General features: G+C 54.1%; 1 protein-coding gene across 4 annotated transcripts in view; it reads right to left on the bottom strand.

Moving 5' to 3' along the window:
• Positions 1 to 3347: 3347 nt before the first annotated feature.
• FHDC1 (FH2 domain containing 1) overlaps positions 3348 to 12842 on the bottom strand; it is a 42826-nt gene continuing 33331 nt past the window's right edge. For all 4 annotated transcript variants that reach the window (XM_032633510.1, XM_032633507.1, XM_032633508.1 and 1 more), the window contains 2 exons: positions 9868 to 10032; positions 3348 to 7655 (listed from right to left, as the gene is read on the bottom strand). In XM_032633510.1, coding sequence (XP_032489401.1) covers positions 5625 to 7655; positions 9868 to 10032 — 2196 coding nt within the window. In that variant the 3' untranslated portion in view covers positions 3348 to 5624. The remainder of the gene's footprint in view (positions 7656 to 9867; positions 10033 to 12842) is intronic.

Raw genomic sequence — 12842 nt, forward strand, 5'->3', positions numbered from 1 at the left:
CCCACCCCCTTCCTAAGCGGTGAGGTCAGCGCAGATGCGCCCGCCTGGCTCCAGCTCACAGCGGGAGAGGGAACCGCGGCCGCCAGGCGAAGCTCTCAAGCAGAGTTGCAGTGACTCTCATGAAGGCTGTGGAAAACTCCAGAACCCAAGAGGCCCAGGGAGCAGGGCTCCAAAGAGCAGCTTTGCTGACAAAATCTCACCGTGGGCACACAGACGGGTGTGGCATTGCTCAGCACTTCTTAGCAAATTGCTTCTCTGACACTGAATTATAATCTTCCTAAAAGGCAGCCATTGTGAGACTCGAGTGAAGCGTCACTTCCCATGTTCCCCTGGAGCCACTGTTCCGGACGCTCTGGTGCTGCATTCCTGAGAGCTCCAGACTCAAAGGAGTGGCCAAGCGTACCAGCAGAGGTGCTTCTGTTGCAAGATCCAAATTAATCCACCTCCCCAGGCTTCTAGAGGCAGCTCTCCTCCCAACCGGGCACTGAGCTCAGAGTGAGCGACATCACCTGCCCAGGGGAAAAGCACCTGCCTCGCCCGGAAGAGGCTCGAAGAGGGGTCCAGGCTGGAGAACAGCACAACAGCCCTCCTCAGAACCCAGCCTCTGGCCTCTCTCCAGTCCACTGGTTCTCAAAAGCAGGGTGAAAAATGAATCGCTGGGGAGTTGTTGAATGCAAATCTGGGGGCCCCACCAGAGAGATGCTGACTTGGTATAGGTCTGGAGTGGGACCGGGAATCCCCCAGCAGCCCTGGGTGACCTGTCGCACGCTGGAGCACTCCACCCAGGGCGAGTGGGTGCCACTGGTGCTCCGACACTGTTAGGGGCCAGGGATCACTGTGGAGAGCCTACCGCCCACAGCAAAGAGCCGGCTGTCACGGAAGCAGCCCACTGGCCCCACGGCCGGCTGCACTTGGCTCACACGGGCAGGCCCTGGCCACGCAGCTGGCCTCGCCACAACCCTGCCACCTGCTTGCTGGTTGTCAGGAGGCTAAGGGACTGTGGCTGAGCCCGGCTTTTCCCCTGGAGAACTGAAAGCACAAGGCACCCACCTTTTCACTCGGCCAGTGTGGCATCAGGAAGGACAGACAAAATGTAGTCTCCCACAAGAAATGGCCCATATTTATTGGAGTTGGCCTAGGGGATGGGAGCTTCTGTGTCTGACCTGAAGAGTGGAGAGGCCCTTTCTTGTCCAGCAGTGGAGAGTGAACATGACTGGTGTCCTCAGTGGCAGTGCCTGCACCTCTACGTGATGCCACGACGTAGGGGGGGAATGCTTGTGGCGCCCTGGTGTTTTCCTCTAGGAGCACTGTTATAAGTGAGGTTCTCTTCTATAGAACCGTTGATGCCACGGTCCACCATGGAGGGGTTAAAGAGGTTTCTAATGGGCTGTCCTGGAAACCTACCTATAATGCATGACACGGCTGCTCGGGGAATGTGCATTCTGAAAGGCTCAACTCTAATTGCGAGCAAACGTGGGGAACATCATTTGCTTGCAAGGTAGGGCCTGCCTCTATGACTCAGCTTTGAATGTTTCTGAGGAGGCTGGGGACAAAGCCTGGGGACAAAGCCCGGGCCCTGACGGCAGAGGCCTGGCATGAATGTGCCTAAGAGGACCTCAGGCAGCATCCTCACGGACAGGCTGAGCCAGCTTCATTCCACAGGCTGAAGGTCAGGTCGTGCCAGGCTCTCGGTGGGCCCTTGGTCAAGGGCCCATGAATAAGGAGACTGTGAATGTTGCTTAGGGCCGTGACGCCTCCTGCAGTGGGATCCAATTGTCCTACCTACCAACCACAAAGCCAAAACCTCATTGCAGGGCTCTGGCCTAGAAGACAGAAAAGCCACTTTCTACAACCACAAGAATGTTACCTTTGTCTTCACTGAGGCGATCTAATGAGCCGTAGAGCATTTTACTGGAAGATATTTGCAGATGAAAACACCCCCAGGGAGAGGCTGCTCTGGGTTATGTTTTCAAGTGTGCGCAGGATCCATTCCGAGCTATGCACTGTGGTTCCATGGATGCTGAATAGGGTGGCTCTGCAGACCCGTTGTCACCCGTTTTGTTTGTGCTCAGGGCCCAAATAATTTTAAGAAGTACTTAGTGAGTGACCAGCTGCAATATCTCCTATTCAAATTTGGCTTATACGTTTATGCCAAATTTGGCATATGTGTTTACAGTTTGGGGACACATACACTGAAAAAAAAATCTCTTCTATTTTTTTTGGCATGACTGAAGCAAAAGACTAAAGTTTAAGTTTCAATAGAAAATTCTGTGAAATTGCAAAATGTCATCACTGCCAGATGGGAGGAGATAGAGGAAGGATACTTCATCCTTAGAGGCAGAAGTTGGTGGATTTGTGCACCTCGGAAGCCTGAATTAATAGCTCTACCAAACCATTCTGGAGCCTCTGGCCATAATATATAAATATGCAGACTCTTGAATGAACAATTACGAAATTGTGGTCCCTGGTTTCAACGAGTATCTTCGGGAGGAATACTAGAACCCAGGTTCCTTGTGAAAGCCATAAAATAAAGGGTATAAAGAAAACTTCTTGAGGCTCACTGTGGAAATAAAAGGCCTTGCTTTGGTTTGGGTCAGTAAGCCCTGGTACCGCAGAGATGATGGTAGAGGGAGGGGTCCAGTGCCCCAAACTGCTTACAACCCAAGCAAAACCAGGCTACAGATGTCCACGGGGCAGCCATTGTGAGTTCATCTACTCTCTCATCTGTTGTTGCCTGACCCTGGGATCTTCCTCTAACCTACTGTCAGCTAATCTGGGAGAGTAGCTAGGACTAAAACTTGATAGGAAACCCCAAGGTATGAGGCTTATCTTACACACAATCCCCCTTTCTTTTCAAACCAACACTGTGTTTCAAATAAAAGCACACCTCCCTCCCTCTCTTATTCCTGAGGCAGCCACAGAGGTGAGCTGCTATTTCCCAACAGTGTCCTGAGCCAAAACACATGAGAACACACAGGAGCAGATCCAGACTTGCTGGCCCCATGGAGATTACACAAAGCTTGGTCCACAACATGGAATAATGTAAGCGTGTATGAGGTGTTGAGCATTCCATGGATGGCCCACGTGTCAGATGCATGCCCACATCCCAGGTCTGGCGCAAGGCCCACTCCCTGGGCCTTCAGTTAAATGCAGGTTCTGTGCTACCAAGAAGATACACATCAACAGCTGAATTTCGGCTCTCGAGCCCTTTGAAGATAGGACTGCTGTATCCCAGCCCTCTGGCACCTCCTGCAACCCGCCTTCTCTCTGTGCAGGAAATGACACACTCTCTTACTGGGATCACACAGCACACATATCCACAGAAGCAGCCAAGGAGAAAACACAAATCCCATAAACAGGAACTTTATTAAACTACACATTACATAAAAGAACATACAAATGGCCCTTTAAATACATTCAGTTTATCTTAAATTTATATAGAAACTTATTTACAGTTCTGCATTATATATTTAAATTATTTTTCCAAGCTTACTACCAATAAAAGGTAATAGAATGATCACCTGTTCACACAGATGCATACAAGCTGTCCATAGGGCTAAGCGAAACACCACTTCTCAGGAAACTCAGCTTATTAGATATCAAAGCAACAACTCATTCTGAAGGTGCTTTCTTCTGAGTGGCCCTTTATGTGACACCTCTGCTGTAGAGATGCTGGGGGTTAGTTCTGGAAGCTGATCCCAGGGCAGACATGGGTCCTTGGTTGTTCATGATGACTTGGACTCTTGGAGTTTGAAGGACGCTTGAAGACCATGATCGAGGCCATGCCCCTACTTCTGCAGACTGGGAAACAAAGGATTAAGAAGAGGGAGTGACTTGCCAAAACCACACAGCATCAGTGATGGAACAGGGACTCTGACCCCAGTTTCTAGGGTCCCGCCAAGGGGTCCCAACCCTGGCACTACCCACAAATCCACAAACTTTTGATCTCTTTCACAGGCCCTATGGTTTGAACATTTTTGTCTGCATGGTTAAATACATGATTTTTAAGGCTTTTTGAGATGGTGAAAAATGGCTCAGGATTCATCTTTGTGAGCACTGGAAATACGCACTGAGGGCTGCTTTTACAAGAGGTTTTGTGGTCAAGTGCCTTACTTCTTCAACCATGAAGTTTACCTTTTCAATTTAGCTGACTTATGGAAGCTCAGAGTTTCCAATTAATTTGAATGGAAGGCAACATTCTACAGGAGGGAGACTGTAACATCGACCATATGGATTCATCACAAATACATTATATTTGCCGAAATCCACCTACCACTGTCAGATCTAAAACAAAGTTTCACTAACAAGTGATCAAAAGTGAAAAAAAGGTGGGGGGCAATTTTTAAATAACAAAAAAGTTTCAAGAATTCCCCCATTTCCCAATTAGTCAGAGGGAAATAGTGAACTGGCACTGAGTAGAAATAGTACATGTTTTCCTCTTTCTTTTGAATGAAGCCTTTTTTTCCAAAAATTTCCTGATAATATAAAATCTTCTTAAAGCAATTTTTTGGGTCTGTTTTTAAAAACTTGATCTGGTTTTTCTCAGGATTTAAAACCACTGTACCAAAGAACAGACAGCAACATTAAAAAGTATCGAGAGAGAGAGAGAGAGAGAGAGAGAGAGAGAGAGAGAGAGAGAGAGAGAAAGGGAGAGAGGTGAGAGGAGAGAGCTTCTCTCCAGGCTCCAGGTCACATTAGTAAAGGAAAGAGTGGGAGACTGAAGGGTTTTTTCTTCCCTGTAACTAGAGCGAACACAAGTCATAGCAGCCTTCACTCAGTTTTACAACAGATACTCAAATGAGAAAAGACAATGGGAAAGATGTGCTCAGCTGAACAGTCCCTGATGACCTTCCATCAAAATATGGCACCTCTAAACTCTGGAAGCTTCAGCATTCTCCCAGGGGCTGCCACCCATCTGCAGGGGAGACTTGCCCCACTGCCCACGGTGCCTGCCCCAACACACAGGAGCATCCGATTTCCGTCCACCAGTCTCACTTTCCCTCCTGTCCACACCCAAACCCTCACCAAAGTCAGCAGGGTGAGGCGAGCAAAGAAGAAAGTCTTCAGGAAGACGGAGCCAACCACAGAACACCCAAGGTATTGCGGAAGTCCAGTTGCCAGCTATGCACGGGGTGGGCAGGTGGAACCCTGAGGCCAGGGAACACAGGAAGATAAAAACATCTTCACCATTTCCCCCCGGGCCGCATTTCACTCCGTGAAAGGAACCAACTAAAACAACGTTTAATTTTTATATTAAAAAATAAGTCACTGATACATAAAAACTGGCCCCAAATCTTCTTTTACTTGTTACATAGGAAAGTCATTTTCCTCGTCTGAGTCGTTCACGGGTCTCTGTGGTCTGTTTGGGAGACGGGGTCCGCTTGGTCCACCTCCGGCGCGCGGGTGGAGATGCCTGCCCATGGCAGCAGGACGTCCATCCGTCCATCCAGCCAGAGTCAGCGCGGCATGGCGGGCGGGCCCCACGGCTGCACCTTCGGTGACAGGAGCACTGGCAGGTGGCCCCGGCGGACTTTATGTGGAATAGACATTCGGGGTCGGCCTTTCGCAGAAATCAGTCCTCACCACCCGAACCCCATGAGGCGAGCGGGGAGCGCGGACGCCTCTCACTTCCACAAGGGATGGAGCCCCTTCCCCAGCGCCCCCCGACAGGCGTCCTTCAGCCGGAAGGAGGCCCTTTCCCCGGCCCCGCGGCCCTTCGGCGGGGCCTGGGCGCTGTCTCCGGGGCCCTCGGCTGACTCGGGCCCCTTCCGGGGGGCGCGGGCGCTGCCGGTCCGCCGCAGGGCGCCGCTGTCCTTGGGGGCGGCGTCCTCGGGGCCACCCTTCACCTTCAGCTGCCGCTGCGACACGGTCCGGGTGAGGCCCGGGGATCTGGCCACAGGCGGGGAGTCGGTCCTCTGGCACCGAGACGAGGAGGCGACCGTGTTGCGGGCGAAGCTGGGGACCGGGGCCGGGCCGCGGGGCGCGCTGGGGGCCGGCGGGGCGCGGGGCGGCTCCTTGTGGCTGTCGGGGCCCTGGGGGCCGGAGCGGCATATCTTGTTCTCCTCGGGCTTCTGCCGTGGGACATTACGCAGGGGCTTGGCGCTGGGCTTCCTGAAGGAGCTCCTGGGCGGCGCTGGGGGCTCCCTCCCGGGCCGGACCGCCGTCGAAGGCCTCCCGGGCGACGCGTTCGGGGTCCCCAGCACCGAGCTGCGGCGCGCCAGCGGCGCCGGCGGGTTAGCGCCGACGGGGCCCTCGCGAGGGGGGCGCTTGCCGGGTGGGGGGACGCGGCCGGCGCGCGAGATGGGCACGACCTTGCGCATGCTCTCGCTCTCCCAGCCCGTCAGCGTCCGCACCGGCCCCGCCGCTGCCGCGCCCCGCCGGGCAGGCCCAGCCCTGGACGCCCCCGTCGACGCCTCTTTGAGGGGGTTCCTCTTCGGGGCCATCACCTCCCTCCCTCTGGCCGGCCCGTCCTTGGGCAGGTCCCCCTTGCAGTCCGGCTCGCTCTTCCCTGAGAGGGAGCGGCCGGAGGGGGAGGCGGAGGCGGAGGCGGCAATGGGAGGCTCCGCAGGCGGGTGGCTGGCAGGGTTTGAGGAGACCTGGCTGCCGCCCGTCTCCCCAGCCCTGGAGGACACGGAGCCCTCCCCGTCGCCCCCCTCCCCCGGGTCCCCCCCTTCGGGTCTGGAGTCGGTTCCCTCCGAGCAGTCCAGGGTCAGCGAGGAGTCGGTGGTGTCCGAGATGTAGAACAGAGACCCAGGATCTTGGTTCTCGGGGTCGCTGCTGCCCTCAGATACTGGAGCCGCGCTGATGGGCTCATCCGGGGCAGCGCTGCCATCCCCCGGGGCCGGGCTGGGACCCCCCTGGGCACCTCTGCCCACGGGCGTCGGGCTGCCGTTGCTGGCGCCCAGGGACTGCGGGCTCTCATCCCCCACGGACGCCAGCTCCATTGGGCTGAAGTCATTTACGGTCAGCGGGGCCAGCTCCTCCAGGCCCTTGGCAGCCTGGAGGTCGAACTGGGCCAGACCCGTCACCAGCTCATGCTCCCTAATCCCTAGAGCCAACGGCGGAAGTGGAGGGGACCGCACGGAACCCAGGCCCACGGGCTCGCTGTTCCTCTTTCGGAGGATGCTGACCCCATTGCGCCGAACCCGGGGTAAGGCGGGGGCGGGTTCCTCAGGCCGGGGCACCGGGGGCTGCCTCGGCCAAGCGGAGGTGGGGTGGGGGTTTTCCTCCTGGGCCTCCGAGGCCGGAGGTCTGTGTGCTGGGCTGGAGCCCTGGTCCCTCTGTCCTCCAGGCTCCGTCTGGGCTCCGCTGGCCGGGGCCTGCCAGGGGCAGCTCCGGGGCAAGCTGTGGAACTTGAGCTCCTCGGGGCTGCCAGTGGAGCTCTCCAGGAAGGTCAGCAGCTCCCGGTCGGCCACGATGCCCAGGGAGAGGCGGGAGCGGCGGGTGTTGGGGGGGCGGTAGGAGAGGCTGATGGGCCTGGAGTGCAGGAAAGGCAGCAGGTCCTCTACGCCCCTCTTAGTCAACAGTTCCACGTCATTCTCACTGCTGCTCCGGCTGAATCCAAGCTCCCCAGCCGCCCAGAAATGCCGTTTCTGCTCCAGCTCCTTCAGCCGCTGCAGGCGCCTCAGCTCCTGCACCTCGCGGTCGTGGTTGTCCTGAAGGAGGGACGGAGAGAAGCCAGAAGAGGCATGAGACACGTGGGACCCAAGTGCAATTCCAGAGACAGCTACCCTAAGACCCCACTGAGAGACACAGGCTGGAGGAGAGACCTGGGTCATTTGTTTCACCGAGGGAGACGGCCTGTGTTTGCACGCGAATGTGTGTTTGCAGTGCTTGTGTGCCTGGAGGGCTGGAGGCCTCTGTTCTCTGCAAGCAACGTGGGCGTGGCCGGGCGTGCACACTAGGCCTGGCCCCAACCATCTGCCTAAAGTTGTCATCAGATCCCCTGGGCCCAACTTCCAGTCAAGGCATCGTGCCCTCAGTGCGGGCTGTGATTCCACACATGCCCGAGACCTCAACTCGGAGGAAACCCAACTTGGTTTCTAAGCAGGGCAAGACAGAAAGGACTTCCAGGAAAGTGCTATTCAGGCAAGAGCAGAGAGAAAAATACAACGGGTGTTAAAAGAACCTGTGTTGCATGGAAACATCTACACACACACACACTCATGTGCACACATCCTACTTAACAATGACTTGGATGCATAAATGTAGACTCAGGACATTAAGAGACGCCTTTCAATCTGTGTTCTCTGAATGCTCCCTGGTAAAGAAACACCAGAAATGCCACCGAGGCTCTGTCCCTTGTGCCCCACCCACTTCCCACAATCGGAGAGGAAGGATTTGCTTTAGAAATCTTTCTACCTTTCTCCCTGCTCCAAGGAGCCAGCCCTCCCGCCACAAACCGAACCGGAACAAATGCACACACCAAAGCACGCTTTACTGTCCTTATATATACTCGTGTCACGTAAACGTGCAGATGTCGCACCCAAATCTGCTATCATTGGCGCTTTTTACTTGAAAATCAATTTCCTCAGACAGTGGACTTTCCCTTCCAAGTTTCTGAGAGGCTCTGGCTCTGACCGGAAATTCTGGGCTCCTCCTGCAGCTCTGCCCTCGGGCTCCCCAAGGTCCCGGGTCTTCTCCTTTCAAGGCTGCCTGTGGGAGGGCATGGGGCCAGCTCCTGGCTCTCAGGACAGCGGGGCTGAGAGCATCATACAGGTGGCCTCATGGGCCTGGAGAATTCTGACTGGGAGCGAGGGCCTCGGAAAGAGCCAATTTGGCGGCTACCGCCCACCAGCGCCTCCACCTGCTGACCTCACTGCTTGGACAGGGGAGAGGAAACGTGGCCACAGGCTCAGCCTCCTCTTCACTGGACAGAGAAAGGCAGCTTGAGAACTCTAGCTAATCACTTAGGGCTGGGGAGATGTCTGAGCAACCCCTCAGAGAAATTCAGCTAAGGACACATCTGTACTTAAAATATAGGGAAAGAGGTGACCCACGAGTACTTGGTTCCTTATCAGCACCTGAAGTGATGGGATGTTATTTTGCTTTTAATTGACAGATGAAAGTTTTATTTGCAAAGCCAAGCAACCCAGGCTTCCCTGGTGGCACAGTGGTTGAGAGTCCGCCTGCCGATGCAGGGGACACGGGTTCGTGCCCCGGTCTGGGAAGATCCCACATGCCGCGGAGCGGCTGGGCCCGTGAGCCATGGCCGCTGAGCCTGCGCGTCCGGAGCCTGTGCTCTGCAACGGGGGAGGCCACAACAGTGAGAGGCCTGCGTACCACACACACACACAAAAAGCCAAGCAACCCAAAGAGTTTTGTGGCTTCTGCATGAACTCAGAGATTATTGGACCCGGAGGCTGAAGGGCAAGAAAGCAGCAGTCATGTTCAGACAGCAGCAGACTCCCTCACTATCAGGGCACTTTGGAGCCCACTCTGGCCGAGGACAGCCTGGTTCCCCAGATGCCAACCCCTGGCAATAGCTATGGAGCTTAAAACAGGGGAGTGAGGACCTTCCCATCATCCCGCTGCGACAAAGAGGAAAGTGTCTCCTGGGAAGGGGGGAGGATCTTCAAAGAGCACCTTAATATCGTGACTGCCATCCTAAAAAAATCTAACAAAATGCTTTTAGGGCATCAGAGCGAGCGTAGGAATGAGCAGCTAAGTAGCAAAGGCAGCCAAACAACAGACTCCTGCCCACAGGGAAAGGCTCGGGGCTGAGACGGCAGAGCCCTTCCCCGGAATCACAAGTGACAGCCGGGCAACACCGCCTGGGCCAGACCTTCCTGATGCCCCGGAGCTGCTAAAGCACCTTTCCACCACAGGCAGAGGGCTGGCTGGGAAGAGGAACACACAGAGCCGTACCTTCACTGCTTTGTTGAATTTGACACAGAAGTCTCTGAATATCTGAAGGCACTCGTCCAGTTTCACGGTGTCTTTGTCTTCACAGAAAAAGTCGATGAGGGTGTGGGCCTCGTCCTGGAGCTTTTGCTTCCAGCGCTCCAGCTCTGCCAGCTTTCCCAGGGCAAACTGCGGGGAAGGGGACAAACAGCACACGCTGAGGTGAGCGCTCGGCCTGCTGCCTCGTGCCTGGGGTTCAGTTTCAGGTCTCACTGCACGTCCCTCAGAGCCGACAGGAGAGTAATTCACCCCAAACAACACCTTGGGGAAGCGAGGGCAACCCCTACGCAAGGCCTGAGAGCCACAGGAGATGGAGGAGCTTTAAGCTGGAGGATGCCACCGACCAAATGTTCCCCTGTAACGTCACTGGACACACGGCACAGGGGTGCAGTTGGTGTTGTTAAGGAAAACCCTGCATCTGTCTGTATCTGTTCTTCCTTCTCTCATGACTGAGGCTTATACTGGGCCAAGGGTCTACTTCAGGGTCCCGAAAGTCACTTATATTGACCAGTTGTCTTATTCAGAGGTCTGCCCCATTGAGAGGGGTTTAAACCTACCCCCAAGGTCAGTGTCAGTGTCAGTGTCACCCCCGCAGGGATAAATGCCCAGCCAGGGCTTCTTATCCGAGTCAGCTCTGTCTATGGCCCACGCTTGCACCCCTCCCCCCCAAGCCATTTAGTAGATTTGGGGTGGACCTGCCATTACTTTATTAAAACTCCCAGGAGGTTTTGATGGGTACCCATGGCTTGGAACTACTGCCCTATACAAATCAATCCTCTTGGACTCTCTGTTTTTTTCCTAATTCTTCTAGGGCAACGTCTCCAAGGCCCATATAGGCTCAAGTACCGCAGCAATGCGGTGTGGCCAAAGGTAGCCCGCTCTCCTCTGCTGAGCCCCAGCCCCTTCAGGATGGGGATTCCCCAGGGCCAAAGGCACAAGCAAATGTCCCCGACGGCAGCTCAGTGACATTTCCTGTTGAGCTGAGGTGAGGAAGCAGCAGGTAGAGGAGACGTAGCCCCGGGGAGACGGCATTTGGGGTCACACTGAAGCCTGACGGTGCTTTCTCTTTCACTGGATAACAAGGCTTATATGAAGAAGGTATATTCCTTTATGAAATCACACTTCTATTTGAGAAAATTCTCCTTGGGTGGAGGGCTGGGCGTGGGAAATAGTGAAGTTGCGGGCTGCCCACCTGGCGGATGGGCTCACTGCTTGAACACTAAAGAGAGTCTCAGGAGAAATTCCGAGAAGACGCATCCCCTCCCACCTACCCACACACTAACCCCCTTCAAAACCCTTTTCTTCCACTAAGCACATTCGAGAGGTAGCAGGAAACCAAAACTATTTAGGAAACCAAATGCCAGAGAAAGTAACCATCTGAGTCAGTAACCTGAGGCAGTGCGTGCGTTCACGCTGAATTTTTCTTCGAGGAGAGAAGGGTATTAATGGAAGGCTAAATCTTTGCCTGTCATTCTCACACAGGGCGAAAGGTGGATTCCAGCCAAGAACAGCTCAACTGCAGAAAAACAGGACTTTGACAAGAATCTTCACGGGAGCTTACTCCACCTGAGATGTCTCATCGCAGATCTTGTGGGGGACAGGGAGAGTGCCTGAGCGCTTGCAGTCCCCTTAGGACTTGGGAAAGTGAAACATTCTGAATAGGGCCTGAAAAGCCGCCACGCTCAGAGTTGTTTGCCAAGAGCTAGTTGCTGAACCCTTTCCTCATGGTTAAGGCCACAGATGAAAAAGCCCAGAGCAACGCTGGCAAAGCGTGAATGACAGATTGGCAGTTGTCGCAGCAATCTCAACTTTCCAGCTCAAACTTGTCAGCTGTGGACCAAAGTTCCACACCAGTACACTTGGTACCTCTCACCCAAAGGGTCAAAACACTGAAACAGATCTGCAAAACTATGTTCCTGTCATTTTTCTGCTCAAAAATGGTTCACCATAGCTTAGAGAGCAAAGTTTTCAGACTGGCATTCAGACCCCTTCGTGGCCGGACCGTAACCTAACTTAAAAGATTGTATTTCCGGGCTTCCCTGGTGGCGCAGTGGTTGGGAGTCCGCCTGCCGATGCAGGGGATACGGGTTTGTGCCCCGGTCCGGGAGGATCCTACACGCCGCAGAGCAGGTGAGCCATGGCCTCTGAGCCTGCGCGTCCGGAGCCCGTGCTCCGCAACGGGAGAGGCCACAACAGTGAGAGGCCCGCGTACCGCAAAAAAAATAAAAAATAAAAATAAATTGTATTTAAAAAGACAGTGAACTTAAAAAAGAAAAATAAATAGCTGTGTGGAACAGTTTACGTAGAGAGATAAAGATGACTACCAGGAGGACGAGTTTAGAGTGAAAACAAGGTTGCTTCTGAAGAACAGTCCGGGGGTGTGGATTTGCATCATAAGCCTTTCTGTGCTACTATTTAGCATAAGAGATTAACATTTAATATAAGAACTGAGAAATGAGACCTCCAGAATCCTTCTCCCAATGTGTGACAGGCCTTCCCGTTGAATTTCTGGATTTGTTCCATTTGTCTTTACTGCTGAGCGTTTTCCTAGCTACTGTTAGATGATTCTGTGGTGGTGTTTGCTTTGTCGTCTCACTTTGAGAAGAAAATCTGTGCACTTTTAAGGGAAAATTAGAGTTTAGTGACATATGAAAGAAAATACAGAACGTGTGTTTAATAATAAAAACAAACTCCCAGCAGAGCCAAACAAAATCAAACGTTCACTGACGGGAGCTGCAGCTCACAGCATTTGATGTGACTTCATTACAAGGAAATGAGGGGAGGCTGAGGTTGGTCCAACCCTCAAAAGCACTGGTCCCTTTCCACCGCCCAGGGCAGCCCTGCCTCATTGATTCCAGCTCATGAGCCTCGAAGCCCTGACACTGAAGGCAGCACACCATTTCACTGAAGACTGAAAGCATGAAAAGGCACCACCTTTT

Source organism: Phocoena sinus, chromosome 5 (assembly GCF_008692025.1).
Source record: "Phocoena sinus isolate mPhoSin1 chromosome 5, mPhoSin1.pri, whole genome shotgun sequence".
Taxonomy (NCBI): domain Eukaryota; kingdom Metazoa; phylum Chordata; class Mammalia; order Artiodactyla; family Phocoenidae; genus Phocoena; species Phocoena sinus.